Below are 18,571 nucleotides of genomic sequence, written 5' to 3'. Positions count from 1 at the left end.
GACCTCCACGAGCTCGAACACCACCTCTTCTTAAGTCCATTCCTGTAGCTAAGGCTCTTCCACCTTGGAGCAGGTTTTTACCTTGGAGCAACTTCCTGCCCCTAAGCGGAGTCCTGTTGGCACATGCCCCATGAAGTCCTCCTCGGGGCAAGCCTCTTTGGATGATGGGTAGGTCACTTCCTCCAATAGCTTCCCTGGCCAGGGTACCTATGGTTCGGCCTAAACGTGCCTGGATGTTCCTCTTACCCAGGCGCTGCTTTGAGCTTTGCTTAAGTTTTAATACTGCCGGGACAGAGGGCCTGTTCTCCATCTGCAGGGTCAGTCTTCTGTTTCTAGCACTGGCTAGCTGCTGCTGCTGCTGCATCGAAGCACGCATATTCACTGGCATCGGCTGTTTGTTCTTCAGAATATTAGTAAAGCGCTTATTTAGAGACACCTTAGTGGTGCGTTTTAGCACAACTTTCGGCGCTGACTGTGTAGCCATCTTGAAATCCTGAGAATTGAAGGAGACAGACGCCAGGCCTCCTCAAAGGGTGGCGACAACTTCTGCAGCTAACCGCAGCTAACAGGGGCAGCTGGAGCTAACAAGCTGGGCAGTTAGTTTAGTTAGTTAGTATGCTGCAAAGCTCACTCGTCGTTGGTTGCTGATCGGGCCAGCTGATCCTCCTGCTCCTCAGGACTTCCCTTTCCTGCCTTTCCTCTGCGCCGCAGATTCCTGATTGGTGTCCTTATGATATTATGGAGACCTAATACAGTCAAACAACCAAAGTTCCATCATTTCCATACACAAAATACTTCATCATAATCCTACTTAATTTACTCTAGACACAAGAATATGCTAATGTCAGGGCAACAATACATGATGCATCAGGGTGAAAAATCCAGGATAGAGGAATGGAAGGCCTGAAATAAGAAACCCCATGGTGTGAAGTATGTCAAGGGTATATCTACACCCCTTGTAAATTGTGAAATTTTTGTTTCTGGACTTCATTTTATTATGTATTTTCGAGACAGTGTTTCTCTATGTAGCTTTGGAGGCTATCCTGGCACTCAGTCTGGAGATCAGGCTGCCTTCAAACTCAGAGAGATCTGCCTGACTCTGCTTCCCGAGATCTGGAATTAAAGGCATGAGCCACCAACGCCTGGGCATACACCTCAAATTTTAAGATTTCCACTTGTCTCCCATTCCAAAGAGCCACAGTGCAACACTTTCATAAGAAAATCATTAAAAGAGAATGTCTAATGTCCAGGAATAGGTGGTACAAATCTTGAATCCCAGAAATCCTCAGGCAGAGCCAGGTTGAGCTATGTTATATACAAGCCAGACTGAACTACAGAGTAAGTTCCGGGATAGGATCTAAAGGAATACATAGAAAATGGATCTCAAAATATGAAAAAAAAAAACAAGTAAAATGGAATAACCACCAAGCTTAGATTCTTAGGATAGCAAAGACATATTCATATAGGAAGACAGCAATTCCTATCATTCAGGTTTTTAATGGTTATATCCTTTATCAGAATGTGGAGCTGTGTGTCAGGACTTTCATCTGAGCTCTCAGAAGGAAGAGATATGTTTATCTCTAGACAGAATGGTCTATTCTTCTACAGACCTAGTTCCAGGACAGCCAGAGCTCTTCCACAGAAAAACCCTGTTTCCAATATCCAAAACCAAACAAGTGAAAAATAACATAACAAAAGAAAAAACAAAAAAGAATGGTTACCCAATGACCACACTATATCTTTGGGATCTCATAGTAATTTTGGGCAGCTTTTCCCACAACTCACAAACAATGACAAAAAAACACACTTATGAAGCCACCAAGAATTGGAATGTTACTATTCTCCAAACTTACCTCTTTCTAGGATGAATTTCAAGGTAATCCAGGAAGCAATAAGAATGGATGAGTCTCTAAGTCTCTCCTCTGCTCTGGTCTGCTCCAATTGAGGTTCTCTGCAAATTCACTTCCTTTTATACTGCCTGGCTTGAGAGTCAATCAATGATGCTAATGATTTGAGAATGAGATTAGACCACACCTACTGTACCTGGGTGTGGCAGTCAGGACTTTCTTCCTATTAATCACTAAGTGGAACAGGTGGGTCTCCAGGGCCAGACAACTTAATTGCCTAGGAAGAACAAGGATGGCCTTTTGTACGTTCATAGATTGAGGAAATAATTGTGCCCTGTAAGTGACCATCTCCCAACATGCTAATTATATTAGGAAAATAGAATGTCACCCAAGATTATCTAAGGCAGAGAAGGCTTTTCATCATCAAGAAGGGGTAACTATGGTGCATATATGTACCATAGTTTCTATCCCAACACACAGGAGAAATGTTAGGGGATATCCATTGTGTTGTAATCATGCCTTGTTTCGACAGTGAGATCCACACAGTGCTATAAAGAGAGATCCTGTCTCAATTTTAAAAAAGGAAGAGAATGATTGAATGAATTATGGGTTAAAGGATCTGTGAATGACAGAAAAGAAACACTGTCCAGCAATCTGAGAGGCAAATTTCTTGAGGAGATCACTGACCATTGAAAGACAAATATGTTCAATCCATGATTTCCATGTCATAAGGAGATACAAGAGGATGGATCAAGCCTCTGTTAATTTTCCAGCCTCAATGGGAATCATCACTGAATACATTATCTCTATATAAAAAGACATCATGATCTGGGACAGGGAACCATAGGGTGGTGTTGCAGACTGGGTAAAACTGAAGTGTGGGGGTGGTTTGCTGGAAGATTGTGGATAAAAATTAGAGGATCAGTGTGAGTCCCAGGTAGATATAAATTTAAGGCCATGCCCTTGGAGTAGAGTTTCATTATCAGAGTGGATCTGAGATGGTGATAAGGTGGGTGCAGACAATATTTTTGCACTTTCACCCAAGGACTGAGAGTGAAGTGAGCAACTCCTGGTTTTTACTAAAATCATTCAGTCTAATATTTCAGAAAAATTCTGATCATGTATCCATGGTTGAAGCTCAGAGTCACTCTGTAGTTTTCACTGTCCTAGAATTACAGTTTTCTAAGTAGCTGAGATTACAGGTTTTGCCTATTGTCTTCCTCTGATGTGTCCTCTGAAAATAATAATAATGTATGGCTCTTCTTCTTTGAACACCTAGATACACATGAGAACATTTTGTCTGTTCTTGCTGCATGGCTTGTTTATCCTTTTGAGCCAGGAAGGGCATTTAGTGTAGGTTCTCCACCATTGCCTAGATTGTTAGTTCGTGTCCTCATGTAGATCTCTGGAAATCTCCCTAGTGCCAGATCGCTCCAAGAACTTATAAGGCTTCCCTCTATTATGGCATCACTCATCCTGCTCTCCTCTATCCGCCCCCCAACCCGAATCAAACTTTCTGCCCCAACCTTTCTTCCTCTCCCTGCCTCCCCCGTCCCCCATCATTCTTCCAGATCCTTCTCCCCTACCCTCATCCTTCAAACTACCTCAGGAGTGCCCACCGGTATTCCTTCTCCAGGGTCCATGATTCATCTCTTAGAATCCTTCTTGTTTCCTAGTTCCTTTGGTGATGAGGTTTGCAGAGAGGCATATCCTTTTCTCTATGTCGAAAATTCATATATGAGAGAGTACATATGATGTTCGTCTTTTGTGACTGGGTTACCTCATTCAGGATGGTTTCTTTTACTTCCATCCATTTACCTGGGAATTTCACGATTCCATTGCTTTTTTCTGCATTGTGTAAAGTTACCACATTTTCTCTATTCATTCTTCAGCTGAGAGGCATCAAGGTTGCTTCCAGTTTATTGTTTTTACAAACAATGATGCTATGAACATATTTCAACATATGTCCTTTGGTATGAATGTGAATGCTTTGGGTATATTCCCAAGAGAGGAATTGCTGGATCTTGAAGTAGACTGATTCCAATTTTCCTGAGAAATCACTACACTACTTTCCAAAGTGGTATTACATGTTGGCATTCGCACCAAAATAAGGAGTTTTCCTTTTTCTTCAATCCTCTCCAGCATGGACTATCATTGTTGCTTTTGATTTTAGCCATTCTGGCTGGTGTAAGATGATAACTCACAGTTGTTTTGACTTATATTTCGCTGATGGCAAATGCTTTTCAGGACATTCTTAAGTGTCTTTCAGCCATGGTATATTCCTCTGTTGAGAATTCTATATTTCTACAACCTACTCTTAAATTTCATTTTATGGTGTTTTGTAGGCTATCCTCTTGAGTTCCTTGTATATTTTGGATATCGCCCCTCTCTCAGAAGTATGGTTGATGAAGATTTTTTAAATTCTATTGGCTGTTATTGTGTCTTAGTGTGTCCTCTGCCTTACAGAAACTTCTCAGTTTCAGGATGTCCAATTCATTCATTTTAGATCTCAATGTCCCTGTTGCTGGTGTTATATACAGGAAGCAGTCTCCTGTACCATTGGTTCAAGGGTATTACTCACTGTTTTTTTTTTTTAATTTGAGGGAACAATTTGCTATAATGACCAATGACAAATGAAAAAAGCCATTTGCTATAATGACAAGATTCCAATGAAACTGAACAGCTGACAAAATATGGTTGAACTTAAACCTTCAGGAGGGTCAAATAAATCAAGTTTTATGGACTAGACCAAGATTGGTTCAGACACACACAGGTAACTGCATTTCAGCAGGAACAGCATATGACCCCTTCCCAGCAGTTAGTTTGTAAAAAGTCTCCCACCTTTGTTTATTCTGCCACATGGGCCACACCAAATGGCTTTTTCTGTACTAGAAAGCCTCTTGGAGATGACACAAAACCAAAAGGAAAGCTTAACACAGTCTTATTTTTGGGTTTGAATTGTACATATCTAACTCAACATGTCAGCAACCATTTATGTAATAACAATGTAGGCAGCACCAACTTTGACCAACTCAAAGTCACTACCATGAATAAGCCATTCCTGGCCCAGTAGTACTACCAGCATGTTATGATAAATCTTTCTGCCAAAAGCCACCTGAGACCCAAAAAATCCATGTGTGAGCTTTATGACAGCCGCCCACCCGGGTTAGGCCCAAATGAATACACAGAAACTTGTATTAGGTTACAATGCTGCTTGGCCAAAGACTAGGATTCTCATCTGTTAGCTCAATCTTAATTATCTTAAATCTATATACTTTATAAGACTTATTTTATTGGATGCCTTATTGGCTTCCCTTCTTGCTGGTGGATCACATTGTGCATAATGTTTTTGCTGTCTGTAAGTTTGTAGCTGTAGTCTCATCTTTAGGGAGTCTTGCTTGATTGAACGTTATTAGTCTGGAAGGAATGTATAGCTTTTCATTTTCTGTGGAAATACAAGCAAAACCTTTATTTCTAAGTAGCCTGTCCCTAAAGTTAAATTTTGAAGTTAGAGCATTTTTAAAATGTATAAGTTGGATTAATTTAGCAATACTTATAATCAAATGTATTTTATGATCAGTGAATATGTTCTTGGCACTCAGACAATATAAAGACAACAATATGGCATATAGTATCCAGATTCTTTCTCTATTTTCCATCTTTATGTGGCTTTTTATTACTTTATTTCTACTCTCTTTTGTTTTTGTTTTTGGTTTTTTTGGTTTTTTTTTTCCTAGACAGGATTTCTCTGTGGAAATCTGTCTGCCTCTGCTTCCTTCTCTCACATCCTACATATATTTTTAAATGTAGTGTAAACCTTTAGAGATTTTTATTCCTCTGGATCTGTCTTTGTCATCTTGGGAGTGCCGAGTCCAACACCCAACATCATCAAGATGGAGCAAACATACGGAAGCTGCTACAATGCCTCTAAGACGCCCGACAGGGTAGGCTTTGGCAGCAGGTTTCCCTCTTTCTCTGGAAACCTTCGGGAAAGTGTCATCCCCATACTGACACCATTGTGTTTCAATAAACCTTCTGGCCAAAAGCCACCTGAGCCCCACCGCCATGTGTGAGTTTTATGCCAGCGGCTCACCTGAGTCAGGCCCAAATGAATACACAGAAACTTGTATTAGGTACAATACTGCTTGGCCAAGGACTAGGAAACTCATCTGTTAGCTCTGTCTTAATTATCATAAGTCTATATATTTTATAAGACTTATTTTATCAGACACATTATTGGGCACACCTCCTTGCTGGTGGATCACATTGTGCCACTGGAGCAGAAGTGGAGGGGAAAAGTGTGGCTCTTCCTATCTCTCCTTTGCTAAAATACGAGTCTGCTTGCTATGTCACTTCCTGTCTGGATCAGCACTTCTCTACTACATTTCCCAGAATCCTCTTTGACTCCTAGTCCTGTCTAACTTCCTGTCTCATTGGCCAAACAGTATTTTATTTAACAATCAATGAGATAAACCTACACAGTACATTCCCCATCACCAGCATTTCCAATTTACAACCTTCACCATCAACAGGGCAGACAACCCTTAAGTTTTAGTTATTAATAGGAAGTCTGAAAGAAGATGCAGAACTCTATCCCAGTGACCACACATTATGGACAACACAGGCTCCTTCTGGGGACCTTTATTGGGATCATAAATATGAGCAAAGGAAATATTAATATGTCAGAGTATATGGCAGGTGAGGCAGGGGCTAAAAAAATGTTCACTCACAAGGCCAATGCAGTCCTGTTCAAACAGAAGTCGGGGAGACTGGATAAACAAGAAAACAAACTCAACCAAATCAAAGGAAAATAGCGTTTCCTTTAACACAGTATCAAAAAGTAGAGGGAACAGATTAAATGTGCCAACTGGTGGCAGGTAAGTCCACAGCCTATTGTTATAAGTCCTCCCAGCATCAATCAGGTTTCTTCTCATGTTTTCTCAAGATTATTTTTTTCTTTTAATAGATATGGTGACTTTTACAAAAGTCTAACAGGTGGGCAGGCAATCTTCAATCATTAGTTTCAGGATCTGTCTGTGCCATGTAGGCATCCAACTCAGCATCCAGGTGTCCTTTAGTTTTCGACATGTAGGCATCCAATTGGTTGTCCAGCTGTTCCTTGGTCAGTACCGGGCGAGTGAGGGCACCTGTCCTTCGGCCACGACCTTGGCCTCTGCCTCCAAAGACCTCTCTTCCTGGACATATCATAGCCAGAACTCTACCACAGATTCTGCCATGACCCATGGCTCCACGCCCTAGGCCCACTCTCCCATGACCTCCACGACCTCGAACACCACCTCTTCTTAAGTCCATTCTTGTAGCTAAGGCTCTTCCACCTTGGAGCAGGTTTTGAACTTGGAGCAATTTCCTACCCTAAGCGGGGTCCTGGTGGCACGTCCCCCAAGTAGTCTTCCTCAGGGCAAGCCTCTTTGGATGATGGGTAGGTCACTTCCTCCAATAGCTCCCCTGGCCAGGGTACCTATGGGTCAGCCTAAACGTGCCTGGATGTTACTCTTACCCAGGCGCTGCTTTGAGCTTTGCTTAAGTTTTAATACTGCCGGAACAGAGGGCCTGTTCTCCATCTGCAGGGTGAGTCTTCTGTTTCTAGCACTGCCTAGCTGCTGCTGCTGCTGCTGCATCGAAGCCCGCATATTAAATGACATCGGCTGTTTGTTCTTCAGAATATTAGTAAAGAGCTCATTTAGAGACACCTTTGTCCCGCGTGCTCTGTATTTCTCGCCAGCAAGAAATCATACACGGGACACTCGGATCCTTCTGCAGACAAGCTTTAATGCATTTTACCAGAGTGGAGACTGAGCGGAGACACTAAACCAAGAAAACCATCCCTTATAAAGGCTGACCAGCCGCCTGGGACGTGTTACCCTATGAATGGCTTTAGCTCCTCAGGCCAAAATGAGCCATGGAATAGGCAGTGATCAAAGGAATGGAGATTACCCAGTGCCTGTGAAGTAATTTACAACTTGGTGTCTTCAGTCACCTATTATTGTAATGGATAATGCAGGAACCGGCTCCCTACATATCCCCCTTTTTTTATTAATTAATGAAAATGCTTTATATTATTACAAGCAAATAGGTCACCCATATGTTGAGGGATAGAGGCAGAGGTTGTACCTTCCCAAAATCAAACATTAAGACTGTGTACGGGAGTCACCATCAGGCTGTTAGCTTGACCCGAAGTACTCTCGACCTGTCCTCTGCCGTTTTTCTGGGAAAGGGAATTTTCAGGGCAGGTAACCCTTATGCAGGTCAACGTACCTCCCAGAGAAGCCTGCATAATAGGCAACTCTGTGTGATGCCTATGCTCAGCATCCCTCTTTGGGCTGCTCAGACCAGACACTCTACCCTGTGCAGTGAGCCTAGGCTCCGGGTGTGCAAGAGCTGTCTGGCCGGCGGCCTATCGCTTAAGCATAGTTAGCCAAAATATAAACGCTTGGGCGAATCTCTTGGTTTGAGCCCTGGAGCTTACAGACCAGCCAAAGAAGTAACAGCAATCCGCAAGCGGCTGCATCAAACAATTATACCCCCACCCCTTTTCTCACAGACCAGCCAAAAATAACAGCAATCCGCAAACGGCTGCATCAAACAATAACACCCCCACCCCTTAAGCAGTGACAATCTCTCCGCCAAGGGCAGGAGTTAATCTGGATAACAATAGAGGCTCTCAATTTCCAGGGGGAGGGTGGAGTTCCGACTTTTGAAGGTCTGGAGAGGCTCTTCAGGTTGAATCTTTCTGGGATCCACAGGGGATTCTCTTCATCCTGTGAGAAAACACAATATCGCTCCCCTGGATCTTATGAGAATAGGATCCGGGCCTTTCCAAAAATCAGTTAAGATATCTTTCCATTTTACCATTTCCTTTTGGCCTTTTAGTTTTTGAGGTGAGACGCTTGGCCTCGGTATGGCCCCCAGCGTTAATGTTAATGAGGCTTTAAAGCCCCAGGCATTCCAGGCCTTTAAGAAGTGTTGAATAGCAGGCATGGCCTTTTCCCCTATCATAGACTGGGAAAGCCATCAGCAATTTTCTCCGCTCCTCTGATGGTAAAAAGGAGTCGGTACCAAATAGTGGGTGTGCTGATAGAAGTACACCCGCTGAATTAACAGGCGATGGCCTCATATTTGTTTTCATTTTTGGCAGCTCCTCCTCTAGCTCTGCTTCCTTGTTAGAGTCTAAAATCTTAGAGTCTGAGCTGCTCAGCTCCAAGGCTTCCAGTTTCGTTGCAGGGCAGAGGCTAGGTTCCGAGTCCTCATCTCTCCTAAATTTACCGGGGTGTGACCGGCCATTCCCCATTCTTTCTCCCTCCTTCTCTGTCTCTCCCTCATCCAGCTGAGCTGTTCCTTTTAAAACTTTATCTCTTGAGCTTTTAGAGTCATCAGAGCTATCAAGATTTAAAGCTTTACATACTCCCTTGTCAGTAGACATTCCAGGAGGTCCTTTTTTCTTATTTGTTGCTGTACACACTCCCTTGTCAGTAGACATTCCGGGAGGTCCTTTTTTCTTATATTTTATTGTTAGGCGCGCCCCATCTCTCACCACATTCGGTTTCTGATATGTAATTCTGGACTTCTTTAAGATTGCTACAACAGTGAGAAAAGTCAAAATAGCTCCTAGTAAAAGCATAGAAGCCTCTATATTAACCTCCCACAATAGCAACATTCCCAAGCCAAAGTCCAGAAAAATCATACCTCTCCGAATTTACCATCCTGCAGTTCTGAATCCGCCTTGTAGCCAAGGGGTCTCCGCGGTGCTAGAGATGTTCATATGTTCCCGGGTTTCGGCACCATATGTCCCGCGCGCTCTGTATTTCTGGCCAGCAAGAAATCATACACGGGACACTCGGATCCTTCTGCAGACAAGCTTTAATGCATTTTACCAGAGTGGAGACTGAGCGGAGACACTAAACCAAGAAAACCATCCCTTATAAAGGCTGACCAGCCGCCTGGGACGTGTTACCCTATGAATGGCTTTAGCTCCTCAGGCAAAAATGAGCCACGGGATAGGCAGAGATCAAAGGAATGGAGATTACCCAGCGCCTGTGAAGTAATTTACAACTTGGTGTCTTCAGGCACCTATTATTGTAATGGATAATGCAGGAACCGGCTCCCTACACACCTTGGTGGTGAGTTTTAGCACAACTTTCGGCGCTGACTGTGTAGCCATCTTGAAATCCTGAGAATTGAAGGAGACAGACGCCAGGCCTCCTCAAAGGGTGGCCACCACTTGTGCTGCTAACCTCAGCTAACAGGGGCTGCTGGGGTAATAAGCTGGGCAGTTAGGTTAGATGCTCAAACAGTATGCTGCAAAGCTCACTCGTCTTTGGTTGCATATCTGGCCAGCTGATCCCCCTGCTCCTCAGGCCTTCCCTTTCCTGCCTTTCCTCTGTGCCGCAAATTCCTGATTGGTGTACTTATGATATTATGGAGACCTAATACAGTCAAACAACCAAAGTTCCATCATTTCCATACACAAAATACTTCATCATAGTCCTACATAATTTACTCTAGACACAAGAAATATGCTAATATCAGGGCAACAATACATGATTCATCAGGGTGAAAAATCCAGGATAGAGGAATGGAAGGCCTGAAATAAGAAACCCCATGGTGTGAAGTATGTCAAGGGTATATGTACACCCCTTGTAAATTGTGAAATTTTTGTTTCTGGATTTCATTTTATTTTGTTTTTTTCGAGACAGGGTTTCTCTGTGTAGCTTTGGAGCCTATCCTGGCACTCGGTCTTGAGATCAGGCTGCCTTCAAACTCAGAGAGATCTGCCTGACTCTGCTTCCCGAGCGCTGGAATTAAAGGCATGAGCCACCAACGCCCGGCCTACACCTCGAATTTTAAGTTTTCCACTTGTCTCCCATTCCAAAGGGCCACAGGGCAACACTTTCATAAGAAAATCATTAAAAGAGAATGTCTAATGTCCAGGAATAGGTGGTACATATCTTGAATCCCAGACTCCAGAGGCAGAGCCAGGTTGAGCTATGGGAGATACAAGCCAGACTGACCTACAGAGCAAGTTGCAGGATAGGATCTAAAGGAATACATAGAAAATGGATCTCAAAATATCAAAAAAAAGTAAAATGGAATAAACAACAAGCTTAGATTCTAAGGATAGCAAAGACATGTTCAAATAGGAAGACAGCAATTCCTATCATTCAGGTTTTTAAAGGTTATATCCTTTATCAGAATGTGGAGCTGTGTGTCAGGACTTTCATCTGAGATCTCAGAAGGCAGAGGTATGTTTATCTCTAGACAGAATGGTCTACATACCTAGTTCCAGGATAGCCAGAGCTCTTCCACAGAAAAACCCTGTTTCCACCATCCAAAACCCAACAAGTGAAAAATAACATAACAAAAGAAAAAACAAAAAAGAATGGTTACCCAATGACCACACTATATCTTTGGGATCTCGTAGTAATTTTGGGCAGTTTTTCCCACAACTCACAAACAATGACAGAAAAACACACTACTGAAGCCACCAAGAATGGGAATGTTACTATTCTCCAAACTTACCTCTTTCTAGGATGAATTTCAAAGTAATTCCAGGAAGCAGTAAGAATGGATGAGTCTCTAAGTCTCTGCTCTGCTCTGCTCCAATTGAGGTTCTCTGCAAATTCACTTCCTTTTATACTCTCTGGCTGGAGAGTCAATCAATGATGCTAATGATTTGAGAATGAGATTAGACCACACCTACTGTACCTGGGTGTGGCAGTCAGGACTTTGTTCCTATTAATCACTAAGTGGAGCAGGAGGGTCTCCAGGGACAGACAACTTAATTGCCTAGGAAGAACAAGGATGGCCTTTTGTATGTTAATAGATTGAGGAAATAATTGTGCCCTCTAAGTGACCATCTCCCAACATGCTAATTATAGTAGGAAAATAGAATGTCACCCAGGATTATCTAAGGCAGAGAAGGCTTTTCATCATCACGAAGGGGTAACTTTGGTGCATATATGTACCATAGTTTCTATCCCAACACACAGGAGACATGTTAGGGGATATCCATTGTGTTGTAATCATGCCTTGTTTCGACAGTGAGATCCACACAGTGCTATAAAGAGAGATACTGTCTCAATTTTAAAAAAGGAAGAGAATGATTGAATGAATTATGGGTTAAATGATCTGTGAATGACAGAACAGAAACACTGTCCAGCAATCTTAGAGGCCAATTTCTTGAGGAGATCACTGACCATTGAAAGACAAATATGCTCAATCCATGATTTCCATGTCGTAAGGAGAAACAAGAGGATGGATCAAGCCTCTGTTAATTTTCCAGCCTCAATGGGAATCATCACTGAATACATTATCTCTATATAAAAAGACATCATGATCTGGGGTAGGGAACCATAGTGTGGTGTTGCAGACTGGGTGAAACTAAAGTGTGGGGGTGGTTTCCTGGTAGATTGTGGATAAAAATTAGAGGATCAGTGTGAGTCCCAGGTAGATATAAATTTAAGGCCATGTCCTTGGAGTAGAGTTTCATTATCAGAGTGGATCTAAGATGGTGATAACGTGGGTGCTACAGTATTTTTGCACATTCACCCAAGGACTGAGTGTGAAGTGACCAACTCGTGGTTTTTACTGAAATCATTCAGTCTAACAATTCAGAAAAATTCTGATCATGTATCCATGGTTGAACCTCAGAGTCACTCTGTAGCTTTCACTGTCCTAGAATTAGTTTTCCAAGTAGCTGAGATTACATGTTTTGCCTATTGTCTTCCTCTGATTTGTCCTCTGAAAATAATAATAATGTATGGCTCTTCTTCTTTGAACACCTAGAGACACATGAGAACTTTTTGTCTGTTCTTGCTGGATGGCATGTTTATTCTTTTGAGCCAGGAAGGGCATTTAGGGTAGGCTCTGCACCATTACCTAGATTGTTAGTTGGTGTCCTCATGTAGATCTCTGGAAATCTCCCTAGTGCCAGATCGCTCCAAGTACTTATAAGGCTTCCCTCTATTATCGCATCACTCATCCTGCTCTCCTCTATCTGCACCCCCCAACCCCAAATCAACCTTTCTGCCCCAACCTTTCCTCCTCTCTTTTCCTCCCCCCTCCCCCTATCATTCTTCCAGATCCTTCTCCCCTACCCTCATCCTTCAAACTACCTCAGGAGTGCCCACCGGTATTACTTCTCCAGGGTAAATGATTCATCTCTTAGAATCCTTCTTGTTTCCTAGTTCCTTTGGTGATGAGATTTGCAGAGTGACATATCCTTTTCTCTATGTCGAAAATTCATATATGAGTGAGTACATATGATGTTCGTCTTTTGTGACTGGGTTACCTCATTCAGGATGGTTTCTTTTACTTCCATCCAATTACCTGGGAATTTCAAGATTCCATTGCTTTTTTCTGTATTGTGTAAAGTTACCACATTTTCTCTATTCATTCTTCAGCTGAGAGGCATCAAGGTTGCTTCCAGTTTATTGTTTTTACAAACAATGATGCCATGAACATATTTGAACATATGTCATTTGGTATGAATATGAATGCTTTGGGTATATTCCCAAGAGAGGAATTGCTGGATCTTGAAGTAGACTGATGCCAATTTTCCTGAGAAATCACTACACTACTTTCCAAAGTGGTCTTACATGTTGGCATTCACATCAAAATAAGGAGTGTTCCTTTTTTTCACTTCCTCTCCAGCATGGAGTTTCATTGGTGCTTTTGATTTTAGCCATTCTGGCTGGTGTAAGATGATATCTCACAGTTGTTTTGATTTATATTTCGCTGATGGCAAATGCTTTTCAGCACATTCTTAAGTTTCTTTCAGCCATGTTATATTCCTCTCTTGAGAATTCTATATTTCTACACCCTACTTTTAAATTTCATTTTATGGTGTTTTGTAGGCTATCCTCCTTAGTTCATTGTATATTTTGGATATCGCCCCTCTCTCAGAAGTATGGTTGATGACGTTTTTTAAATTCTATTGGCTATTATTGTGTCTTACTGCGTCCTCTGCCTTACAGAAAGTTCACAGTTTCAGGATGTCCAATTCATTCATTTTAGATCTCAATGTCCCTGTTGCTGGTGTTATATACAGGAAGCAGTCTCCTGTACCATTGGTTCAAGGGTATTACTCACTGTTTTTTTTTTAATTTGTGGGAACAATTTGCTAAAATGACCAATGACAAATGTCGAAAGCCATTTGCTATAATGACAAGATTCCAATGAAACTGAACAGCTGACATAGTATGGTTGAACTTAAACCTTCAGGAGGGTCAAATAAATCAAGTTTTATGGACTAGACCAAGATTGGTTCAGACGCACACAGGTAACTGCATTTCAGCACGAACAGCATATAACCCCTTCCCAGCAGTTAGTTTGTGAAAAGTCTCCCACCCTTGTTTATTCTGCCACATGGGCCACACCAAATGGCCTTTTCTGTACTAGAAGAACACAAGCCTCTTGGACATGACACAAAACCAAAAGGAAAGCTTAACAAAGTCTTATTTTGGGTTTGAATTGTACATATCTAACTCAGCATGTCAGCAACCATTTATGTAATAACAATGTAGGCAGCACCAACTTTTACCAACTCAAAGTCACTACCATGAATAAGCCATTTCTGGCCCAGTAGTATTACCAGCATGTTATGATAAATCTTTCTGCCAAAAGCCACCTGAGCCACACAAAATCCATGTGTGAGCATTGTGACAGCCGCCCACCCGAGTTAGGCCCAAATGAATACACAGAAACTTGTATTAGGTACAATGCGGCTTGGCCAAAGACTAGGATTCTCATCTGTTAGCTCAATCTTAATAATCTTAAATCTATATACTTTATAAGACTTATTTTATTGGATGCCTTATTGGCTTCCCTTCTTTCCGGTGGATCACATTGTGCATAATTTTTTTGCTGTCTGTAATTTTGTATCTGTAGTCTCAGCTTTAGGGAGTCTTGCTTGATTGAACCTTATTAGTCTGGAAGGAATGTATAGCTTTTCATTTTCTGTGGAAATACAAGCAAAACCTTTATTTCTAAATAGCCTGTCCCTAAACTTAAATTTTGATGTTAGAGCATTTTTAAAATGTATAAGTTGGATTAATTTAGCAATACTTAGAATCAAATGTATTTTATGATCAGTAAATATGTTCTTGGCACTCAAACAATATAAAGACAACAATATGGCATATAGTATCCAGATTCTTTCTCTATTTTCCATCTTTGTGGGGCTTTTTATTATTTTATTTCTATTCTCTTTTGTTGTTTTTTTGTTTTTTGTTTTTTTTCCTAGACAGTGTTTCTCCGTGGAAATCTGTCTGCCTCTGCTTCCTTCTCTCACAAGCCTACATATACTTTTTAATGTAGTGTAAACCTTTAGAGATTTTTGTTCCTCTGGATCTGTCTTTGTCATCTTGGGAGTGCCGAGTCCAACACCCAAGATCATCAAGATGGAGCAAACATATGGAAGCTGCTACAATGCCTCTAAGACGCCTGACAAGGTAGGCTTTGGCAGCAGGTTTCCCTATTTCTCTGGAAACCTTCGGGAATGTGTCATCCCCATACTGACACCATTGTGTTTCAATAAACCTTCTGGCCAAAAGTTGCCTGAGCCCCACCGCCACGTGTGAGTTTTATGCCAGCGGCTCATCTAAGTCAGGCCCAAATGAATACACAGAAACTTGTATTAGGTACAAATCTGCTTGGCCAAGGACTAGGAAACTCATCTGTTAGCTCTGTCTTAATAATAATAAGTCTAGATATTTTATAAGACATCTTGTCGGACACATTATTGGACACACTTCCTTGCTGGTGGATCACATTGTGCCACTGGAGCAGAAGTGGAGGGGAAAAGTGTGGCCCTTCCTGTTTCTCCTTGGCTTAAATGCGAGTCTGCTTGCTATGTCACTTCCTGTCTGGATCAGCACTTCTCTACTACATTTCCCAGAATCCTCTTTGACTCCTCGTCCTGTATAACTTCCTGTCTCATTGGCCAAACAGTATTTTATGTAACAATCAATGAGATAAACCTACACAGTACATTCCCCATCACCAGCATTTCCAATTCACTAACTTCACTTTAACAGAGCAGACAACCCTTACGTTTTAGTTATTAATAGGAAGTCTGAAAGAAGATGCAGTACTCTATCCCAGTGACCACACATTATGGACAACACAGGCTCCTTCTGGGGACCTTTATTGGGATCATAAATATGAGCAAAGGAAATATTAATATGTCAGAGTATATGGCAGGTGAGTCAGGGGCTAGAAAAATGTTCACTCACAAGGCCAATGCAGTCCTGTTCAAACAGAAGTCGGGGTGACTAGATAAACAAGGAAACAAACTCAACCAAATCAAAGGAAAATAGGGTTTCCTTTAACACAGTATCAAAAAGTAGAGGGAACAGATTAAATGTGCCAACTGGTGGCACGTAAGTCCACAGCCTTTGTTATAAGTCCTCCCAGCATCAATCAGGTTTCTTCTCATGTTTTCTCAAGATTATTTTTTTTCTTTTAATATATGTGGTGACTTTTACAAGAGTCTAACAGGTGGGCAGGCAAGCTTCAATCCTTACTTTCAGGATCTGTCTGTGCCATGTAGGCATCCAACTCAGCATCCAGGTGTCCTTTAGTTTTCGACATGTAGGCATCCAATTGGTTGTCCAGCTGTTCCTAGGTCAGTACCGGGCGAGTGAGGGCACCAGTCCTTCGGCCACGACCTTGGCCTCTGCCTCCAAAGACCTCTCTTCCTGGACATATGATAGCCGGAACTCTACCACAGATTCTGCCATGACCCATGGCTCCACGCCCTAGGCCCACTCTCCCAGGACCTCCACGACCTCGAACACCACCTCTTCTTAAGTCCATTCTTGTAGCTAAGGCTCTTCCACCTTGGAGCAGGTTTTGAACTTGGAGCAATTTCCTGACCCTAAGCGGGGTCCTGGTGGCATGTCCCCCACGTAGTCCTCCTCGGGGCAAGACTCTTTGGATGATGGGTAGGTCACTTCCTCCAATAGCTCCCCTGGCCAGGGTACCTATGGGTCGGCCTAAACGTGCCTGGATGTTCCTCTTACCCAGGCGCTGCTTTGAGATTTGCTTAAGTTTTAATACTGTCGGGACAGAGGGTCTGTTCTCCATCTGCAGGGTCAGTCTTCTGTTTCTAGCACTGGCTAGCTGCTGCTGCTGCTGCTGCATCGAAGCCCGTATATTCAATGACATCGGCTGTTTGTTCTTCAGAATATTAGTAAAGCGCTCATTTAGAGACACGTTGTGGTGAGTTTTAGCACAACTTTCGGTGCTGACTGTGTAGCCATCTTGAAATCCTGAGAATTGAAGGAGACAGACGCCAGGCCTCCTCAAAGGGTGGCCACCACTTGTGCTGCTAACCTCAGCTAACAGGGGCTGCTGGGGTAACAAGCTGGGCAGTTAGGTTAGATGCTCAAACAGTATGCTGCAAAGCTCACTCGTCTTTGGTTGCATATCTGGCCAGCTGATCCCCCTGCTCCTCAGGCCTTCCCTTTCCTGCCTTTCCTCTGCGCCGCAAATTCCTGATTGGTGTACTTATGATATTATGGAGACCTAATACAAACAACCAAAGTTCCATCATTTCCATACACAAAATACTTCATCATAGTCCTACATAATTTACTCTAGACACAAGAAATATGCTAATGTCAGCGCAACAATACATGATTCATCAGGGTGAAAAATCCAGGATAGAGGAATGGAAGGCCTGAAATAAGAAACCCCATGGTGTGAAGTATGTCAAGGGTATATGTACACCCCTTGTAAATTGTGAAATTTTTGTTTCTGGATTTCATTTTATTTTGTTTTTTTTTCGAGACAGGGTTTCTCTGTGTAGCTTTGGAGCCTATCCTGGCACTCGGTCTGGAGATCAGGCTGCCTTCAAACTCAGAGAGATCTGCCTGACTCTGCTTCCTGAGCGCTGGAATTAAAGGCATGAGCCACCAACGCCCGGCCTACACCTCAAATTTTAAGTTTTCCACTTGTCTCCCATTCCAAAGGGCCACAGTGTAACACTTTCATAAGAAAATCATTAAAAGAGAATGTCTAATGTCCAGGAATAGGTGGTACATATCTTGAATCCCAGACTCCAGAGGCAGAGCCAGGTTGAGCTATGGGAGATACAAGCCAGACTGACCTACAGAGCAAGTTGCAGGATAGGATCTAAAGGAATACATAGAAAATGGATCTCAAAATATCAAAAAAAAGTAAAATGGAATAAACAACAAGCTTAGATTCTAAGGATAGCAAAGACATGTTCATATAGGAAGACAGCAATTCCTATCATTCAGGTTTTTAAAGGTTATATCCTTTATCAGAATGTGGAGCTGTGTGTCAGGACTTTCATCTGAGCTCTCAGAAGGCAGAGGTATGTTTATCTCTAGACAGACTGGTCTACTCTTCTACAGACCTAGTTCCAGGACAGCCAGAGCTCTTCCACAGAAAAACCCTCTTTCCAACCTCCAAAACCAAATAAGTGAAAAATTAAATAAAAAAAGAAAAAACAAAAAAGAATGGTTACCCAATGACCACACTATATCTTTGGGATCTTGTAGTAATTTTGGGCAGCTTTTCCCACAACTCACAAACAATGACAAAAAAAAAAAAAAACAAAAAAAAAACGCACTACTGAAGGCACCAAGAATGGGAATGTTACTATTCTCCAAATGTACCTCTTTCTGGGATGAATTTCACTGTAAGTCTAGGGAGCATTAGGAACGGATATGTCTCCA

The 18,571-nt window shown here is 42.2% G+C and overlaps 2 protein-coding genes across 2 annotated transcripts in view; both read right to left on the bottom strand.

The window, feature by feature from the left end:
• Positions 1 to 2,237, bottom strand: part of LOC113837936 (chromatin target of PRMT1 protein-like) — a 3,406-nt gene extending 1,169 nt beyond the window's left edge. The window contains exons 1-3 of the mRNA XM_035449130.1: positions 1,854 to 2,237; positions 632 to 746; positions 4 to 493 (exon numbers count right to left, since the gene is read on the bottom strand). Coding sequence (XP_035305021.1) covers positions 4 to 484 — 481 coding nt within the window. The 5' untranslated portion in view covers positions 485 to 493; positions 632 to 746; positions 1,854 to 2,237. The remainder of the gene's footprint in view (positions 1 to 3; positions 494 to 631; positions 747 to 1,853) is intronic.
• A 4,399-nt stretch (positions 2,238 to 6,636) lies between these two features.
• Positions 6,637 to 17,128, bottom strand: LOC100756127 (chromatin target of PRMT1 protein-like). Its single transcript, XM_035449360.1, is given in 3 exon segments — positions 6,637 to 7,144; positions 16,622 to 17,083; positions 17,086 to 17,128. Coding segments are annotated over 3 exon segments (792 nt in total). The 3' UTR covers positions 6,637 to 6,857.
• Between the last annotated feature and the right edge of the window lie 1,443 nt (positions 17,129 to 18,571).

The sequence above is a fragment of the Cricetulus griseus genome, chromosome 9 (assembly GCF_003668045.3).
Source record: "Cricetulus griseus strain 17A/GY chromosome 9, alternate assembly CriGri-PICRH-1.0, whole genome shotgun sequence".
Classification (NCBI taxonomy): domain Eukaryota; kingdom Metazoa; phylum Chordata; class Mammalia; order Rodentia; family Cricetidae; genus Cricetulus; species Cricetulus griseus.
This window is presented reverse-complemented; position numbering and strand designations above follow the sequence as displayed.